Genomic DNA, 18,787 nt, shown 5'->3' with positions numbered 1-18,787 from the left:
TCCCAGAGTCCCCATGCCAGGCCAAGCATCTATCCTGAGGCCCCAACAGCCTAAGAGACCCATCACTGTTAATGCAGTAACCACACTGCACTGGAGTCCTTTCCTGGTGTCTGCCTCCTCCGCTCAGCTGTGAGCTCCTTTTCCTGTGTCCTCAGAGCAGAGCAGAGCAGAGGTGGTCAGCCAACACTTGTGCAACTGACTGAGCTTGTAACCACTAAATGACCAAGTTCTCTAGCCACGTCTCAGTATTTCCCCACATACATTCGTTTGTGCCTTTATTTATTTCATTAAGTATTTATTGAGCACCTACTACATGCAAGGCACTGTTCTAGAAGAGTGGCCAAGAGGAAAAGAGGAAAACTGGGAGAATGTGGTGTCCTGGAAACCAAGTGAAGAAAGGATTCCAAGGTTGAGAGATGATCAACTGTGTCATGTGGCCAATAGATCAAGTAAGATGAGGTCTGAGACTTGGCCATTTATATAACAATGTGAATATCATCAGTGATTCAGCACTTTTGCTGAAGTAGATGGGCAAAAATCTAATTGGGGATGTTCAGAAAAACACTGGAGCCCTGGAAAAGAACTGAAGAAAGCTGGTATAAAGTTTTGCTGTGAAGAAAAGTAAACAAATATATGGGGTTTTATTTTGCTAGGCAGAGTTTTTTATTTGCATGCAGTAAATAGATCTATCCTTTCTTTCAAAACTTTTGAGTTTCCTGTTTTGAGTCAGAAATCTGATGCCTGTGGACAGCAACTCTAGTAAGAATTTTTCACAGCACATTAACTCTTCTGCCCTTTCTGAGGCATCCCCAAAGGACAGACAGGTCTCCCTGCTTATGTCAAAGGTTGGTTTTTTTTCTCAGTAACCTCAGAACTTTGTGGCTGATTCACAATCAATATCCGCACATCTACAGCTGACCACATCCACCACTGCAGCCACATGTATGACACCAAACCCTCATGTGGCCACCCCTTTTCCTCCCTCCATGGCAGAATGTAGAAAAGACCAAAGGACCTGTCCCCCAAAGACTGCCAGTCCTCATGGCTTAGGACCATAAGGTTGAGGTGACAGATATCCTCAAGGACATACTAAAGCAGCAAAAGCAGGCATGACCACGTCCCATGCCCCACTCGCCACTGTGGCCCTTCCACAGTATGTGACCATCCCTCACACACGTGCCCAAACAGTATACTGTACAGCAAGACTCATCATTTCTCATAGAGCTCTATTGTGGCATATAATAATAATAGGTACTCTATATAAATTAAATTAAAAATAAAGCTCCAGCAGGTTGCACAGATTGGCTGTTAATATCTCTGGGTAATTGTGCCCCAAGACCAGCTCATGACCACTCTCCCTCATCCAGAGAATTATACAAAAATAAATACAGGTTTAGGGGAAGGTGGAGAAGGGGAACATGCCTGGCTCCATTCTGAAAGTTCTTACACCATCTACCCTGTTTCTCCCCACTGATATCACCATAGGGAGCCCTAGGCTGATGGGAGACCTCAGGGATGGGGAGGCCTCTCTCCAGTTGAGCATTATCAGAAGCAAAGGATCCCTTACTGTACAGGCCACATACCCCATTGAAACACTCTGGGGATGGTACAGAGGACACTCTTCCCCAGACCTCAGAGAGGGGAAGGCCTGCTACTGCTGATCCCTCAAGCAGCCCCTAGGAGAACCAGGCCAGAGACAGGCACAGTGCAAGCACCAGGAGGGACATACCACTGTTCAGAGCCACGGGGACCACTATCAGCCCAGCCAGGACACCTAGAGTCTGGGTCAAGGGTCCCCAGAGCTGGGGAGGCAATATACACACACATTCTGCAGAAGCTGCTAGGGTGGGAGACCTCTTTGGGGGCTCAAGGTTTGAACCTGAACCCTCTTCATCCTGGGAGCTCACATGGGGCCTGGCAAGGCTGAAAGGACAGACTTCAGTCCCTGATGAACCAAGGAGGGTAAGATTTTTCCCCTGCAGGACTACAGCAGCTGTCTCCTTGCCAGACATAGGGACTAAGCTGTCTGCCCACTCAGTGGTAAACTCCTTCCGGGCTTCTATTCCCCTTGGGGACCCAGTCACCCCAGCTATTGCCCTATTCATGTCCAAAGAGTCCGTGTCATTGCCCATTCCCTTCCCTGGAGCCCCAGTGAACTGACCCTCTGTACCCAGAACCACAGGGCTGTCACATCCTGAGCCCTCTGCCCATGGAAGCCACACATCTCCCATAGTGGCTACCACAGAATAGGCACCAGAGAGGATTTGTGGAGGCGATTCCTTGAAGGTGTCCCCTTCTGGGCTGGAGGGTATAACGGAGAGCCCCTCTTCTCCCTCCCCCTCCTCATCAGGGTCCTCGGTGTCCTTGATGAGCTCCACACCACGCCCCAGCCGGGCATAGTGCAGTGTGATCTCCTCAGCCAGGGCACTGTTCAGGGCCCGTTCAGGGCCAGGCCATTTCAAGATCAGGTCACGGTCCGTGAGTATGCCCAGGGGATGACTGGGAGACACCCCCCCATCCATGAGGCCCTCCCCACCACCTCCTGTCCCACCTGTAGCCACAGAAGCCCGCAGGCGACTCAGGTGGGACAAGTAGAGCTGCTCCAGCTCCTGGTCAATAGTGTCTTCACCAAGCAGCTCCTCCAACCCACTCATGAACCCCAGGCCCCCGGAGGGCTCATCCATAACAGCTCCAACCACACAGCCCTTTCGGCCCCCTCCATTCTCGCTTGATACTTCCCACGTGGCCTCCACCTGTTGCTGGCTGGGTTCCAGGAGAGGCCTAGCTGCCCCCTCACTTGCATCAGGCCCTGAGGCCTGGTCTCTGGGGAAGCCACTGAGACCACAGAGAAAGGAGGAGGGAGCAATCCTGATGGCTGGTGCCTGGAGGACCTCTGTGAAAGCCACAGGTGGAGTGCTTCTGGGGATGTCACTTTCCTCTGGGCATTTCCTAGTCACGTTAACTTCAGAAACCTGGAGTGGGGGCAGGAGAAAAGAGAAAGGGAAGGAAATGAAATAGAGGAGGGGATGGGACAAGCAGAGATAGTGAGAACTGGTGACAGCCCACACCCAGCCACACAGGTGTTTCTAGATAAATACTCCTTAAAGAGCCCTCTATAATTCTCTGAACTCCAAAGATGATGTTGTGTATTAGGTGGGGTAAAAGGGAGTTTCCTGCAGATCATAAAGCTGAGGAATTCAGAGGGCACCAATATTTGGTGAGTGACTGTCCACAAATACTGTTGTTGAGCTCCAAAGCATATCTAGAATATCCATATGGATTCCTGTTATTTTCTGTTTTAAAAAAATTTCTTAGCTCTTTTTGGTAAGACCTGAAAACAATGACCAATCTAGTAACAACAAGCATACTTAGCACCCAGATCTTGGTTTCTAAATACCATTCTCCACTAAAAGGAACTAGAGCTCCTTAAATAAATGGGTATTGCCAAGGTTTGGGGCGCGGGAAGCACAAGATGAGTCTGGGACATATTGTCATACCAGAATGTGAGGAAATGCTCAAATAATGATGGAGATGTGTCAAAAGGACTCTGGAACCAATTGAAATTAACACTCACTGGCCAGAGAGAGTTCAATTTAAACATCAAAATAAGTAAGTACAATGGATTGAAATTAATCAAATATGTTTAAAATTCATGAACTAATAATGATATAGCAAAACCAAAAAACCCTTTAATTGATCACTTCAGAAGTTCATTTCTTCCGAAAACTGGTAAATAAAAGGGAAAAAATTAAGTATTTATACAGCTTTTTCTATACAATCTATATACCCTCAAGGTAGCCAAACAGTTGATGTGAGGAAGCTTTTTTTTAGAGAAGAATTCCAGCTAATAAATTAAGTGGGAATAAAAGAATTAAATAGAATCAATTCTGTTTACATTAATTTAACAATAATAGATTATATCTAATTAATTTAATTGTTTAATGAATTAAACAATAGATTAAATTAACTGAATAGAATTAACAAATTAATAAAAAGAGAGTAAGAAATGTGTCTACATGGCTGCAATCAACCAGATCCAGACTGGGAAACTCTACAGGACAAACAAATTTTCTTTAACAAACAAATTGCTAGTGGGGGAGATTTAAAAATCTAAAAAGCCCCATTAAAAAAATGCAATGTGTTGACCTTGTTTGGATCCTAAAACACTCAAGAGATAAGGAAATTTGAAGACTGACCTAATATTTGATGATACTAACGAATTATTGTTAATTTTCTGAAGGGTAATTAGGATATTGTTCTGTTTTGTTTTGCTTTGCTTAATTTAAGATACAAACTGAAGTATTTATTGATGGGATAATGTCTGGATTTTTTCCAAAATAATTCCAAAGAGAATGAGATGGAGGTACAGAAAAAGTAGGAATGGACATATGTTGAAATTTGTTGAAGCTGGGTGATAGGCACATATGGGCACATTATACTAGTCTTTACTTTTTTATATGTTTGAAAATTTTTGCAATAAAAAATTAAAACACACACACACTCACATATGTGTCTAGAATCTCTGTCTCCCTGGCCAGCACTGGCCTGGCTCTTGCGGGCCTCTGCAGTAGCCTGCTCCTCACAGTCCCCCTGCTTCCGCCCTCACCCCTACAGTCTGTTTTCCTCACAGCAGCAAGAGGGAGCCTGTTGAATCCTGTCAGATCACGGTCTGCCTCTGCTCACTACTCACCCTGGCTCCCCTTGTCTCTCAGAGTAAAAGCCAGAGTCCTCTCCATGGCCCATGAGGCCCTACATAATCTGCCCCAGGTCACCTCTCTGGCCTTATCTCCTGCCACTCCCCCTCACTCACTGCTCCTCACTGTTCCTTACACACATTAGTCATGACCCCGCCTCAGGGACTCTGCCCTTGCCTGGGATGTTCTTTCCATTATCTACATGGTTCATTCTCTCACCTTCTTCAGATCTTTGCTCAAGTCTCACTTATTACTAAAGCTTTCCCTGGCCACCTGATCTAATGCTGCAACCATCTCCCCATATCTATCTATCTATCTATCTATCTATCTATCTATCTATCTATCTATCATCTCACACACACACACACACTTCCTAGACGTTTAGTTTTTCCTTAGCACTCATCTAAAATACCATATAATTTAATAACTACTATTTTTTTCTTATATCTCACTCCACTAAAATGTAAGTAAGCCCTGTGAAGATAGTGCTTTTGGTCACTACCATATTTCCAGCATCCATAACAGTGCTTGGCACAGAGCAAGCACTCACTAAACATTTGCTAACTTAACAAATGATATTTCTATATGCCCTGGTGAATAACTGTATTCTACCCCTCTGACATCAGATTCAGATTTTGGGGCCCTCTCTCCGACCTAGGGTGGACCCAGAGGAAGTCAGCCCCCACCACCCAGCCCCCCACCCAGCTGTCCATCCAGTGGCTGTAAGCATTTGCTTACCTGAAGTGTCATCTGGGGCCATGGACGGAGAGGGGTGGGGGCCACCAAGGGACCCACTGACTCCTGGACATCAGGACACTCTGCTTGAGAGAAGGGCAGCACTGGGGTTAGGCACATGTACAAACAACCATGATTTGGTTAAGAAAATCTGCTCTTCTAGCCAATTGGCAGTTTTGCCTCTGAAGCTCTCTGTGGCATTATGAAGCAGAGGGTGCTTCATAATTTGTATAGAAAAAAAAAGGAGAAAGAAAGAAATAGTAAATATAAGCTAAAACTCCTGCAGCCTGCCAATCGCTTACCCACAGAAGGAGTATTATCTTCCATGCTCTTCATCCTCAGCTCTTCCTCGTTAGGCCTGTGGGTTAGAGGAGAGAATATATGGATCTGATGCCTCGAGAGAGCAGTTCTGCTACCCACTGGCACCTTCGGAGCCTCTGGGGTGACCCACCTTCACCTGACAGCTGCTGTTTTCCCTTCTGCTGCCTCTTTCCTTCCTGATTAAAGTCCCACACATTCATTATAGAAAATTTACAGAATACAGGAAAGTATAAAGAAGCAGGGGAAAAGTCACACATTAGCCACAGACAACCATAATCACTGTTTTGGAAAACTTCATCCCAGACAGTCTATTAAATCCTTCAGATTCTACAGATAGAATTTCACAGCTGGCTTTGTCCATTTAACAGCAAGGAAGCATCATTATATACTTGTGTAAACATTTGAAATGGCTGCTTACTGCTCCTACCATACAGGTTTGGGCTCACCATCATGTATGGAGCTGTTCCTTTCCTACTGAGCAACTAGGTTGTTTCCCTTCATTTTCTCTTGCAAAACGGACTTCAGAAGACACTGTTGGCATAGCTTTATGAAAAGTTTGGATCTTTTCTTGAGGTATATTCCTGGCTGTGGAGGAACCCACCTTTTCCAAGAAAGGACAGGTAAGGACCATGGGGAACATGAAGCAACAAAGTGGAAGAAGGAGGCAACTGGAGAACAGGAAGGAGGTCAGCAGAAGATGGAAGTAACTCAGGGTCACAGAGGCCTGGGTCCCTCCGCCAACCCCCCAACCCATTGCCATACCCATCCGGCAGGCCACTTAATCTCCCCAGCCTCACCCTTCTCACCTTAAAATGGAGCACAGAGGAGTCAGGATGTACACACCAAGCACGAGGCACTCAACAGAAATGAGGACGTCAAGCCAGACCCCAGGGTTGGCACAGAGCAGGGGCTGAACCAACCAGATATATTTATTGGTCCTGCTCCTCCTTAGCCAGGCAAGTCAGACCCCAAGGCCTATGTGGCATAAACCAAGTGTATCTCAGCCAGTCCCTGCCAGGGGTGGGGTCACAGGGATTAGGGAGAAATCACTGTTCTCATTCTCACAAATGAGTATCAAATGTTTATAGATCAAGGCAAATGAGGACAGCATTAACTAAAACATGTGCAGACATGAAAAGATGCTCCACATCACTAATCATAAGATAAATGCAAATTAACACCACACTGAGATATCACCTCACACCAGTTAGGATGGCCACCATCCAAAAGACAAACAATAACAAATGCTGGTGAGGATATGGAGAAAGGGGAACCCTCCTACACTGTTGGTGGGAATGTACATTTGTTCAACCATTGTGGAAAGCAGTATGGAGGTTCCTCAAAAAACTAAAAACAGAAATACCTTTGACCCGGGAATTCTACTGCTAGGAATTTACCCAAATAATATAATTTCTCAAATTCAGAAAGACAGATGCACTCCTATGTTTATTGCAGCACTATTTACAATAGCCAAGAAATGGAAGCAACCTTAGTGTCCATCAGTAGATGAATGGATAAAGAAGATGTGGTACATACACACAATGGAATATTATTCAGCCATAAGAAGAAAACAAATCCTACTATTTGCAACAACATGGATGGAGCTAGAGGATATTATGTTCAGTGAAATAAGCCAGGCGGAGAAAGATAAGTACCAAATGATTTCACTCATCTGTGGTGTGGAGTAAAAGAACAAAGCAAACACTGAAAGAACAGAACAGCAGCAGACTCACAGAACCCAAGAATGGACTACCAGTTACCAAAGGGAAAGGGACTGGAGAGGAGGGTGGGAAGGGAGGAATAAGGGGAATAAGGGGCATTATAATTAGCACATATAATATAGGGAGTGGCACGGGGAAGGCAGTATAGCACTGAGAAAACAAGTAGTGACTCTATAGCATCTTACTATGCTGATAGACAGTGACTATAATGGGGTATGTGGTGGGGACTTGACAATGGGGGAAATCTAGTAACCACAATGTTGCTTATGTAATTGTATATTAATGATACCAAAATTTTAAAAAGTAAAAATAAATAAAAATTAAAAAATAAAACATGTGCAGAGACCTGAGAAGAACTGAGGCAATTGCTCATAACTTTTTCTTCCTAAGAGGTAATGTGATGATGTTGAAATTTCTGGAAGTGGTTGCAACTTTTTGAAAACACATAATCAAGTACCATCACAGAAACAGAGTATCACTATTCTGAATATCAATAAACAGAACAAAATGAACATCACAGATTAGAATATACCATTTATGGTGTTAGGCATAGTTCTAAGTCCTTTGCATATATTAATTTAATCCTCCAAGTGTCCTATGAGATAGGTACTTTTAATCCTCTCAAGTAGGTGGTATTATTATCCTTATTTTACAGATGATGACACGGAAGCCAAGTAAATGGCTCATGGTCATGTAGCAAGGATCGAAAACTAAGCCTTCCACCTCTTAAGTCTGTGCTCTCAACCAACAAACTGTGATTATTGGACAAGGGAGACTGAGGTCTTGCCCCAAACCCACCTCCAATCCTTTCCAGAAGTAGATAGAGGGAGGCAGCAACAATAGGCAAGGTCTCTCCCTCTTCCTTCATTCAGGCTTTATAGACCTGCCTTTTGCCCACATATTCAGTCCGTTTCCCTGCCTTCATGGGACATGTGGCTAGGAGACCACCAGACACAAGTGGTTACAAGAACTACTTTTTATTACCACCCTTGGAGGGACAAGCTTGAACTATGTACATGGATCCAGAGTCTAGAAGCTCTGGAAGGGACTGTCTGTCTTTCTCCATGGACTAGGGCTCATATGTCCCACCAGGGGTATTTGATCAGAATACTACAGGGCCTGGAGAGGGTGACTCTGAGAGTCCCAGTATTAATTCCTGTATATCACAAATAAGAAAGGGGGTTATAGAGCAAACCAGCTTGGGTCCTACACACCAGCCCCCTCAGTGTGTCTAAAATCCAGGTCTTTGGGTTTGTGGCCCAACAGGATTTCTGCTGACTCCTTTTGTTGATGTAGTCCTTCATTAAAGAAAATGTCATCTTCCTAGATCTTTATTCTAAAGCAAGCCTCTTCAAGAAGACCCACAGAAAGACAGAAAGGCAGCCTTCCCTCCTAGGGCAGGACTAGGCAAGCCATCTCTGCCATCTGCCTCAGTGCTGATATGCACAATAACTGGGCTTCTAAAAGCTACTCCAGAGTCCTAGCTGTATGTGAGAGAGAAGAGGAGGAAACCTCAGGATGCAGACAGCCAGCAGGAAAAGAACTCCACAGTTCAGCCAAAGAAGAGCACAAACACAAAACCAATCCCTCAACCCTCAGAGCAGCTCTTCCATAGCCATGTAGGGTGAGAAGAGGGGAAACATCCAAAAATCAGGACAAGCAATTCAGCTTATCCCAAGAGCCACAAAGTCAGAAGTGCACACATCATGCTCCCTACTTCCAAAGGCAGAGAGATGAAAGCAGAAGGTACAAGCATTTATTGTTCACCTCCTCCAACATGGGCCCTTTTCACTGATACACCAAGCCATTTGAAAACCTTCACATTTATGCTTCAAAGGAACTGTATCTCTAACCCGCTAACTACACACCACACTGATAACATCCAAGGAGCGCTCCATTTTGAAGACAGGGTTTGAAACTGTGGGCTTAAAAAAGAACCCTTAATATCCTTGAACTGTCTTTTCACAGTATACATTTGGGGGCAGCTATGACTTCAGTCAAAAGGAGAATAGTGAGATAAATGGAGTACAAATGTGTACTGACTCACTGATCAGTAACAGAGAAGAGGGGTTCTTAGAAAAACAGAGAGTGAGGAGATTAAGAACAAAACTGTACCTCCAGTGTGCTTGCTAATTTTCGAGAAGGAAACTGCTCTTTTGGCACTAGTCCCACAAATGCCACATGGCACCTCCTCAAGGGCAGTGGGCAGCAGCAGGCCAGAGTACATAGACCTGGGGACCTCAGCCACATGACGTCTCGGTGTTTGTACTAGTCAGCACGGAGTAGCCCAGAAGGAGCCATGTCAGACCTGCACACCAGTCTCCTGGGTGTGAAGATTCTTCCTGCTGTCAGGAAACTCAAAGGCCTCTGACCTCAGATGGCACCCAGAGAGACTGGAGGGTGAGATTTCAGAGAGGTGCCATTGGCCCCAGCCGAGGCCAGCCGAGACAGAACAAGTGAATTGCCACAGTGAACGAGCAAGTGAGGGCTGACAACCCCCACAGAGAAAAAGCAAAGCAGACTTTCCAGAGCAGTCATCACTGCCACTGCCATCCCAGGCCTCTGTGAGCAGCCCCACCACTCAGGTTTTCAAAGAACTTGGCCAGCTCAAAGTGGGTCACATGCTAGAACCCAAAGGGAAACTCAGCAGACCCCAGCTCCCATGCAGTCAACCTGAAGATAATGCTGACTCTCCAGGAGGACAGGTGGCTTCAGAAACCTGCCCCACAATACTTGGAATCCTGGTTACCCCGAGCCATCTGCTTTCTGAAAAGAATGGGGTTTGAAGGTGGCTGTGAAAGCCACCAAGTTATGTGGGGCATTGCTCTGCCTTCCCCAACGAGTCTGTGTCAATAGCAACTCTGAGACTTAGACCATCGAGCAGGGTGGAGGGAGAGCAGTTTACCACACTGAACTTGTTTTACAGCAGTGTCTTCATTCATTTGGCCATGACCCATCGTAAGAAATACATTTCCTATCATAACACAGCACACCCATACATGTGTAAACATATATACTTATATGTAACATGAGAAACGGTTGTTCTTTGCCTGAAACACTTACCTTCACTACTTGCTGTGATATACTCTTATTTCTTATGCTATTTCTTGTTTTAATGTTTGTTGGAATCCAGTAAATTGATTTCACGTCAATAAAGGGTCATGACACGTCATCTTGAATAATCCCAGCTCTGCCACCTACCAGCTGTGTGAATGGGAGCAAGTTACTCACCCTCTCTATGCCTCGGTCTCCTCATCTGTAAAGGGTATAACAGTAATACCTCAGACAGCTGCTGGGTAGATTGAGGAAATATGGAAATACTGGAAAATTGCCTATAAGGTGCTTATCAAAGAGTATTCTCCTCCAAATTCCCACTGAGGGGAACTGAGGCTTCAAAAAGGAAACAACTTGCCCAGCATTGCCCAGCTGGTAAGATGCATCACCCAGCCTGGTACAGCAGCCAAGGACAGGGCACTAGAGCAGGACCTACCCAGATCAGATCCTGGCTCTGCTACTTTCATAACATGTGGCTCATCCTTGTAGCCAAGGCCACATCCTTAACCATGATGCCCTACCAGTTTTCTGTGGAATAAAAGAGGATCACATTCACACAAAATCCTCACTTTCCAGACAACTCATCTGAGCTTTGACCTGTCCTGTTTCAACTTTGTTCTGGTTTCCCCTAAGGCTGCCAACTCAGATAGCAATTGGGTCCCCATCCATTCAGCTACAGGTGCACCTAAAAACCACTGAGGCCTTACTGCGCATCACCCCAGTGACAGACCCTGGAGACACAATGGTGAGAAAATCAGACTATGAAGCTTATGATTCAGTGTGGGGGAAGACATTTAAAAGAATACTCACACTCATTCTTTCAACAAACATTTATTGAGCACCTGTTAAGTGCCAGGCACCATGGCAGGCCCTGCAGGAGTACAGTGGTGAACAAAAGCAGACCATGTTCCTACCCCTCACGGAGCTTACAGTCTAACAGGACAGAGAGGGTCATCCAGTAATCCCCTAATGAAGGTCTAACTACAAACTGAGGTCAGTACCTTCAGGAAAGGGAAGAACGCCCTAGAATAAGAGGCCTAGACTATAGGGTCACCAAAGGCTTAGGATGCTTAGAAGGAAAATAAGCAAGGGAGGAGCAGGGGAGTGACAGGCCACCCAGGAACATTGGGAGAAGTGATGGATTCCATCTCAAACGAGAGGAGCTTGAGGCATTTTTGGGACATCAGCTGAGTGGAGACACCAAGTTTAGATATATGAGGCTAAAGAAAACAGCAAGGAGAAGGAGAAAGGCCAGAGAGTTAAGAGGAAAAGCAGCAGAATGGGATCCCAAGGCAAGGAAAGAAAGTATTTAAGTAGGAGTGTTCAATCACTTCAAGAAGAAAACCAAAAACCCACCTATGGGATCTGGTAGATGTGGGGGACTGAAGCAAATGGAGAGGGCAAGTGTAAGCAGCTCTTTAGAGGAGGGTCAGCAATGAAGAGGAGGGCAATTAGGTGTTGGCTTGTAGCAGCAGGGACAGATTTTTTAAGACAGTAAGACACTAGCATGTATAAAGGCAGGTAGGGAGGATCAGGTGAGGAGGGCAGTGAAAAGCTGCCAGAAGAGAAAGGGTAATTGTCAGGTTCTGGAACAACTGGCAGAAAAATGGGACCCAGAGCACAAGTGGGGGAACTGGTCTGAGGGAGAAAGAGGGCCTCCTCTTCCCCTGTAACACAAGGGAGGGAAATGAGTTCATCGGCTGGGAAGTTGCAAGTTGTGGGGAGTTTCATTCCTATGGCTTCTATTGGTTTTTTGAAACAGGAAGCACAAAGTGTGAAGGTAAAGAACATTTGCAAGGGTCACATCAGGGAGGAAACAAGAGTGGATCAGAAAAATAAAACAGAACTTCCAGGAAGAGTGGAAAATGATCCTGAATTTGTGGTGATGCACATCTGCTCCCCTATGTGACATTCTCTAACAGGACCTGCCAGCTTAGCTGATCAGCACTATGAAAAAACAGGGCCTGAGGCAGTTGGAATGGACTGGCTTCCCAAAGGAAGCACTCTTAGAACCGAAGGATCAAAACAAGGAGGCTGCAAGGGACACTGGACCAACATTCCTTGTGATGGAAACAGCAAGGGCAAAGGCCTTGAGGGAGGAGGGGAGTGAGGCACCTTGGAAAGACCATGGTGACAGGAGCTCAGAAGGCAAAGGATGGCGTGAGATGAGACTAGTAGCCATGGAAGTCAGACCAGGAGACAGGCCAGTAGGTGCTTGAAGGCAATGCTGAGGCTCTCTTGGTCTTTATTTTTAAGAGGAATGAGACACCTCCTAAGTGTGTTAAGCCGAGGCAGACCAGGAGGGCTCCTCCCCACATCAGCCCTGAGATTTTGGACTCTGGACTCTGGGAGCCCCAATTTGCTCATCCAGGAAAAAGGGATAAAAACAGTCTATCTCACAGGGAATGCTGAAAGGACCAAATGACTTTGCATGCAAACACTCAACCAAGCACCTTGCAAAGAGCAGGGTCTCTGCCAGGTCTAATTCAATAAGTCCTCTGTACCTGCCCCTCCCGCTCAGTTCCACCACAAGGCCTTTGACATCTTAGCACCAGTCTGCATCTTTCTCCCTGTTTGAACCTAGCACTGTGCCCAGCACACTGTAGGCCCTCATTAAATGCTTGTTGATGGACTATCTCTAAGCCTAAGGGTTATCAAAAGCCTGTCCAGCAACCCACGGAATGCAGCCATTTCAGTTTCTGAGCTGTATCCCAGTGTCTACCACAGACTTCTCCAGTGCCCCCACCTGATATGGTTGTGCCCAGTGTACTGGGGGTCTGCAGCCAACACTTCCTGAATGGGAAGCCCTCTAGAACCGAGCTGCCACAGGATAAAGCTATCCCCTAGGATCCTCCACCATTTCCCAGGAGGGCTGGGTCACAGGGAGCAGCTATTCTTCAACAGTGCTCCAAGGCAATGGCAGCACACAGGTTTTAAAACAATAATAGGTTGAAATGTACTCGCCAAGAAAGCCACCAACCTACAAAGAAAATCTTATCGCTGATCTTGCAATGAGCACTAGCCTCCCCTTTGCAAGAGCTGAGATCAAAAGATAAAGAAGCTATCAAAAAGCCATCTGCCCACTTAAAATAATATCACAAGTCATGTTAGGAACCACAGACCGGGGGCCAGATACCAAAACAATTGTCTGAACAGGCTGCTTCAATTTCTCCTTAAAACCACCCATGTATTTTAAAAGAAAAACACCCTCTCCACCCACCTTGGCCCTGCAAGCTTTTGAGTTCTGTTCTCTTCCCTTCACACCCTAAAATGACCAAACTCCATTTACCCAAACTGTTGCATCCTACAGACAGGGCTCCCATGACAGCCAGCTGGGATGATGACTTGGGAAAAGTAACAGAAATGAACACAATCTGGGGCAATGGGACCACTCGAAAGCTTGATCTGGGTGATGGTTACACAAGGGCACACATATGTAAAAATCCATTAGGCCTGACACTTAAGATCAGTACACTTTAAGTAGGTATACTTCAATAGAGGGAAAAATAGGTAAAAGGAGAGCATGACATGCTGGGAGCACCAGAAGTGAAATGCAGAATCCTGTCAGGCATCCCAGAGGGACAGTAGTTAGAAAACAAATGTCCCTAGCATCTCTTCCCTGGTTCTGTCACTCGCTAGCTGAGTGGATTTGAGCAAGCTGGCTCACCTCTCTGTACTACCTCAGTTTCCCCCTCTATTAAGCAGGCATAACCATAGCACCTCCACCACACAGCATGCACAGCACAACTCAGGAGAGAACCGACTTGAGCTCTCAGCAGAGATCAGTAAACACTGGCCACTAGTATCTTTCACAGCTACTACCACACTTCAGTACCATGCCCATGTTAGCTGCATCCAATTCAAGCACAAGAAGTGACTGTCATTCCCCTTTAGCAGACAAGAAAACTGAGGCTTACAGATGAAGAAACTGAAGCAAGACCACACAGCTGGTGATAGGCAGAGCAGAGCCTGGGAGGGGAATCCAAGAACTGTATGTGTGATCCCCTAAATACTAACATTAGTTAACACCAATATGGTACTACTATGAGCCAGGCTCAGTTCTGAATGCTTTTACTCATCTCCTGTGAAGTAAGTGTTGTTTCATAGATGAAGCTACTGAGGCACAGTACAGTTAAATTAGTTGGCCAAGGTCACAAGACCAATACATGACAGAGCTAGGACTTGATCCCAGGCACTATGATGTCAGAATACACACTTTTAACACTGTAAGGAAAGTCATACTGCCTTCCCCCTTTATACTATGTCTCAGGTTACTTTGGGGCTTATAGGTTATTAAGTGCGTGCTTGCCTGCTTCTTCACTGAACCAGCCACATCTGCCCACCAGCCATGAACTGGACCTTTCTGAACCATTAACAGCTTCAGGCCTTGCCAGGACCACAAACATGCTGCTGCAGCCAGAGGCTTCTGATCACACATATACAAGGTCCAAAAAGCATTTTTGCATTCACATTTGCAGTCCTCCTAGGAGCAGGGAAATGTATGCATTTCCCACATGTGCATGCAGAATCTATTTTGCCAGGCTAGACTTAGGTGATCCCAAAAAGAACCAGGACTAACTGCTACCCTTGAAGAACTCATAGCTTGAGAAAACCTAAGAGAATCTTGTACCAGGGCCTCCTGGGGTTAACTAGTTCCTTCTCCTAGGACCTGAATGGTGGCAGGTGTTACGGCAAAAACAAAGAAAAAGAACTTCAAGTTCAGGCCCATCTGGTTCTGTCTCTGCTAGCTACTGCTTCCCTGTGAGAGCATAGACTGACTGCAGACCCCTTCTGCAGGAGGCCTCAGACTAGATTAGAGCATAAAAGAGAGTGAACAGGTTTCAGGGTCAGACATGGCCGAACTGGAAAAGCCAGGTACCATCACTTCCTCAACCAGTTTCTCCCTCTGGAACCCTCGTTTCCTGCTCTATCAAACAGGGACCAGATTTTCTGCCCCCTACTGGCAAAGCCCTTGGTCCACACTACCATGTCATTTAAGGTCTTTCCACTCCAGCACACTGCCCATCATTCCCACCTCAGGACCTTTGCACTTGCTGTTTCCTCTGCCTAGAACATCCCTGCTCCTGTATGTGTGCAAAACTATTCCTCTTTATCACTCAGGCGCCACTTAAGTGGCACCTCCTTAGCAAAGTCCTCCCTGTTCCCTTCTCTACAAACTCTCCCCCCACCAGTACCTGTGCATAATGCTCATCATCCAGGACTCGCCTCCTGAAAGACCCTCCCTGAACACTCAAAAGCAGTATTCCCTCCTAAACTACCTCCTTGCTCTGTTTTACTTTCCTCTCAGCAGCTAACCTTATCCCAAAGCACCTTATCTGCTTGCTTGTTTTTTCACTGTCTCCCATAGGAGCCTGTATGATCCTTGAGGTCCGGGAAGATGTCTTATTCAGGGCTTTAGAGTGGAATTCACTAAATGAGTGAATGAAACCCCAGTAATTAAAACAGAGCCTAGCACATATTTGGCCTCCATTACTCTTTGACTGACTGAATGCACCCTCCATCCTGTCCTGGAGAGTAGGCCTAAGGGGTTCCTGGGTTGGGATGCTTGTCCTCCAACCTAGACACAGCCCTGCGTTGGCGGAGGTGGCGCTGGCAGACATTACCTGCGCCTCACCGGTTTCATGCAGCTCTTCAGCTGCCTGGCCTCAGCCTCCACGGGACCCTGGCACTCAGGCTGTGGCTCCAGCTGCTGCAGCTGCTGCTGCTGGGGCAGCCCTTCGGCATCAGTGGGTGTGGGAGCGGGTGCGATCCGTAGCAGGACTGTGTAGTTGCGGCCGTGGTTGTTGGCCCAGAAAGTGCCCTCGGGGGTCTCATAGCGCACCACGAAGTCCAAGCGCGCCCCATCGCCCGCGCCCTCAGCAAACGGCAGCTGGAAGGCAAAGCGGTCGGTGTGGCCGCAGTCGTCGGGCGAGGAGGCGGACACCTGGCCAGGCCCCAGGCCAAGGCCCTGATCCAGGATGGGATCTCCTACTCCTGGTCCTCCCGCTCCTGCCCCTGGCGGGTTGCGCGGGACGTAGCGCGCTGGGTGGTCGCAGAAGGAAGCCCAGCCGTCGTGTGAGGCCCGCACGTGCACCGCCTTCTCGAAGGAACGGTTAAGCACGCGTACCAGCCCGCGCAGCACCGGCGGGCGCCCCCCTGGCACCCACACCCCGGCACCCCCGGGGACCGCTCCAGGAGGCGGCAGCAGTGCCTCCAGCTCCACCATGACGCGCCCCAAGCGCTCCAGACGGCCCGGCGCGGTCGGCAGTGAAAATGTGGGCACCAGGTAAAACCCCCCGCCAGCGGGGACGGGGCACAACGGCGAGGGCTCGGGGCAAGCCTCCTCTTCCTCCTCCCCTTCATCCCCATCCTCTCCATCGTCGTCTTCATCAGCCCCGCCGCCGTCGCCATCTTGCCCGGCCACCGCCGCCATCTTGCCCATCCCGGGCCCGCCCCACGGCCGGTAGCGGCGCAGCTGCGCCAGCGGCAGCCCCAGGGCCTCGTCGGCGAACAGCACTCTCCGCGGGGCCACCGCTGCCTCGACAGAGGTGCTGGGCTCGCCTGTGGCCGGCGAGGGGGGCGCGGAATGCCGCAGCTGGGGCTCCACAGGGGCCGGGCGCGCCATATCGGCGGCGGCGCCGGCGCCGGCACCGACGGCACCGGTGGCGGGACCGGCGGGGGCAGGGCCCGAAGGGGTGGGCAGCCAATGGGAAGATCAGCACGGAGGAGTATGGCTCACGGGGGCCGTAGGCAACGAAATGAAGACAGTTATAGCAGAGAGCCAATGAGGAGCCGCGCACCGGTGACGTAGCGGTGAAGCAGAAGCACGTAGCAGAAGCACGCATCCAATGGGGATGCTGGAGAGTGGGCGGTATAGGAGGCGGAGCTACTGGTGGTGGCCTGAATGCGGGTGGTGAGGGGGTAGGGGTGGAAAGAGCAGTAGGACAGCTAATGGGGAAGTGTGAGCGGGAGTGGCTGCGGGCGATGGGGGCAGCAGGGAGCAAACAGAAAGGCCCAAAAAGCCAGAGATCCGTGGGTTGCGTAAGGCTGTGGGATCTGAAAGATAAAAATAACGAAGAGCCAATGGGGAGCCACGCGCCGGTTGCATAGGGGAGGGATGACGATAATGGCTGCAGAGAGCCAATGAAGAGTATTGTGAGTGTGCACTATGCCTTCAAGGGGCGGTACCAGGGCGGAACTAAGTAATACGGAGGCTAGACGGAGAGCAAACGGGAGATGGCAGCTAGCCAAATGGGGAGCCAAGCGTGAAGGCTGTTTAGACTTCAGAGGAGGTGGTCCGGGAAAGAGCAGAGTCAGTGGAGGTGTTGTAGGTGATGTGAAGGAGGGGAAGAACAGCCAATAAGGCGGCCAGAGGAGAGGACGGTGCCTAGACAGTCTGGCTGTAGGATGTTCGGGCAGTAGAACCGGAGAATGCTGGCTGCAAGTAACAACAACAACAAAAAAAAAATCACAAAATAATGGGTGCTAAAACAAGAAAGAACTTTATTTTTTCTCTTCCATCAGTTACGTCATAGTCTGTGACCTTGTCTGGCCCCAAGACTCTCATCCTTCAACAAATCCTGTGAGCTCTCCATTCAGAATATTTCCAAATCTGCACTCTCCTAACCCCCCACTGCCAGCACCATCGTCAGTTACCAGGACTATTGCAGTTGTCTCCCCTCATAGGTCCGTGCTTCCACCCTCACTCCTACAATCTGTTCTACACTCGGCAGAGTGCTCTTGTTAAATCCTAAGACAAATCATACCCTTTCTCTGCTCACAACCCTCTTATGGCTTCTCCTTCATTTAACTAGAAGTCAAGAGTCCTCATTGTGAGGTACAAGGTCCTGCATGGTCTAACCCTCCTAGTCCATACCCTGACTTCATCTCCTACACCTCTTCCTCTCGCTCAAACCACTGTAACCAAATGGACCTCCTTAGCAGACCTTGAGTAAATCAGGCACACTCCCAGTTCAGGGCCTTTGCACTGGCTGTCTCCTCTGGAATCACTCAGATATCCCCATAGCTTGTTCCCTCACCTCCTTCAAGTCTTCACCAAAGGTCCCCTTCTCTGGGGACATTTTCACTGACCTATTTAGTGATGCCCACTCTACCCCAGAAACCTTCGACACAAGAGGATATAGTCCAGTACAGAGAGGAAGTGGTGACCTCTGCCCACATGACCCCCCACCCCACCCCTCTCTCTGGGAGGTTCCTGGCTCGTAACAGCAGCAGCAGCAGCATCACCCCTTGCACATCCCA

At 48.0% G+C, this 18,787-nt stretch overlaps 1 protein-coding gene across 2 annotated transcripts; it reads right to left on the bottom strand.

Annotated features, from left to right (window-relative positions):
• Positions 1-274: 274 nt before the first annotated feature.
• PPP1R3F (protein phosphatase 1 regulatory subunit 3F) lies at positions 275-17,282 on the bottom strand. Of its 2 annotated transcripts, none has more exons than XM_017671710.3 (4): positions 16,150-17,282; positions 5,732-5,787; positions 5,433-5,515; positions 275-2,972 (listed from the first exon to the last, which is right to left on the bottom strand). In XM_017671710.3, exons 1-4 carry the CDS (start codon positions 17,148-17,150, stop codon positions 1,677-1,679), a joined length of 2,436 nt encoding a protein of 811 aa, XP_017527199.2. In that variant the 5' UTR covers positions 17,151-17,282; the 3' UTR covers positions 275-1,676. The 2 variants fall into 2 exon arrangements, with proteins under 2 accessions (XP_017527199.2, XP_036852244.1); XM_036996349.2 differs by having other exon boundaries at positions 5,433-5,512; positions 16,150-17,281.
• Positions 17,283-18,787: the final 1,505 nt, after the last annotated feature.

Source organism: Manis javanica, chromosome X (assembly GCF_040802235.1).
Source record: "Manis javanica isolate MJ-LG chromosome X, MJ_LKY, whole genome shotgun sequence".
NCBI classification, from domain to species: domain Eukaryota; kingdom Metazoa; phylum Chordata; class Mammalia; order Pholidota; family Manidae; genus Manis; species Manis javanica.
The sequence above is the reverse complement of the archived record's forward strand: the minus strand, read 5'-3'. Positions and strand labels throughout refer to the sequence as shown.

What these genes read in the sequence shown, in the direction of transcription:
- PPP1R3F (XM_017671710.3), bottom strand. Translation starts at nt 17,150, where the DNA reads ATGGCGCGCCCGGCCCCTGTGGAGCCCCAGCTGCGGCATTCCGCGCCC. An exon ending in ATGAAACCGGTGAGGCGCAG is followed by an intron (nt 5,788 to 16,149) that starts GTAATGTCTGCC and finishes TCTAACCCACAG; the next exon opens with GCCTAACGAGGAAGAGCTGA. An exon ending in AGATAATACTCCTTCTGTGG is followed by an intron (nt 5,516 to 5,731) that starts GTAAGCGATTGG and finishes CCTTCTCTCAAG; the next exon opens with CAGAGTGTCCTGATGTCCAG.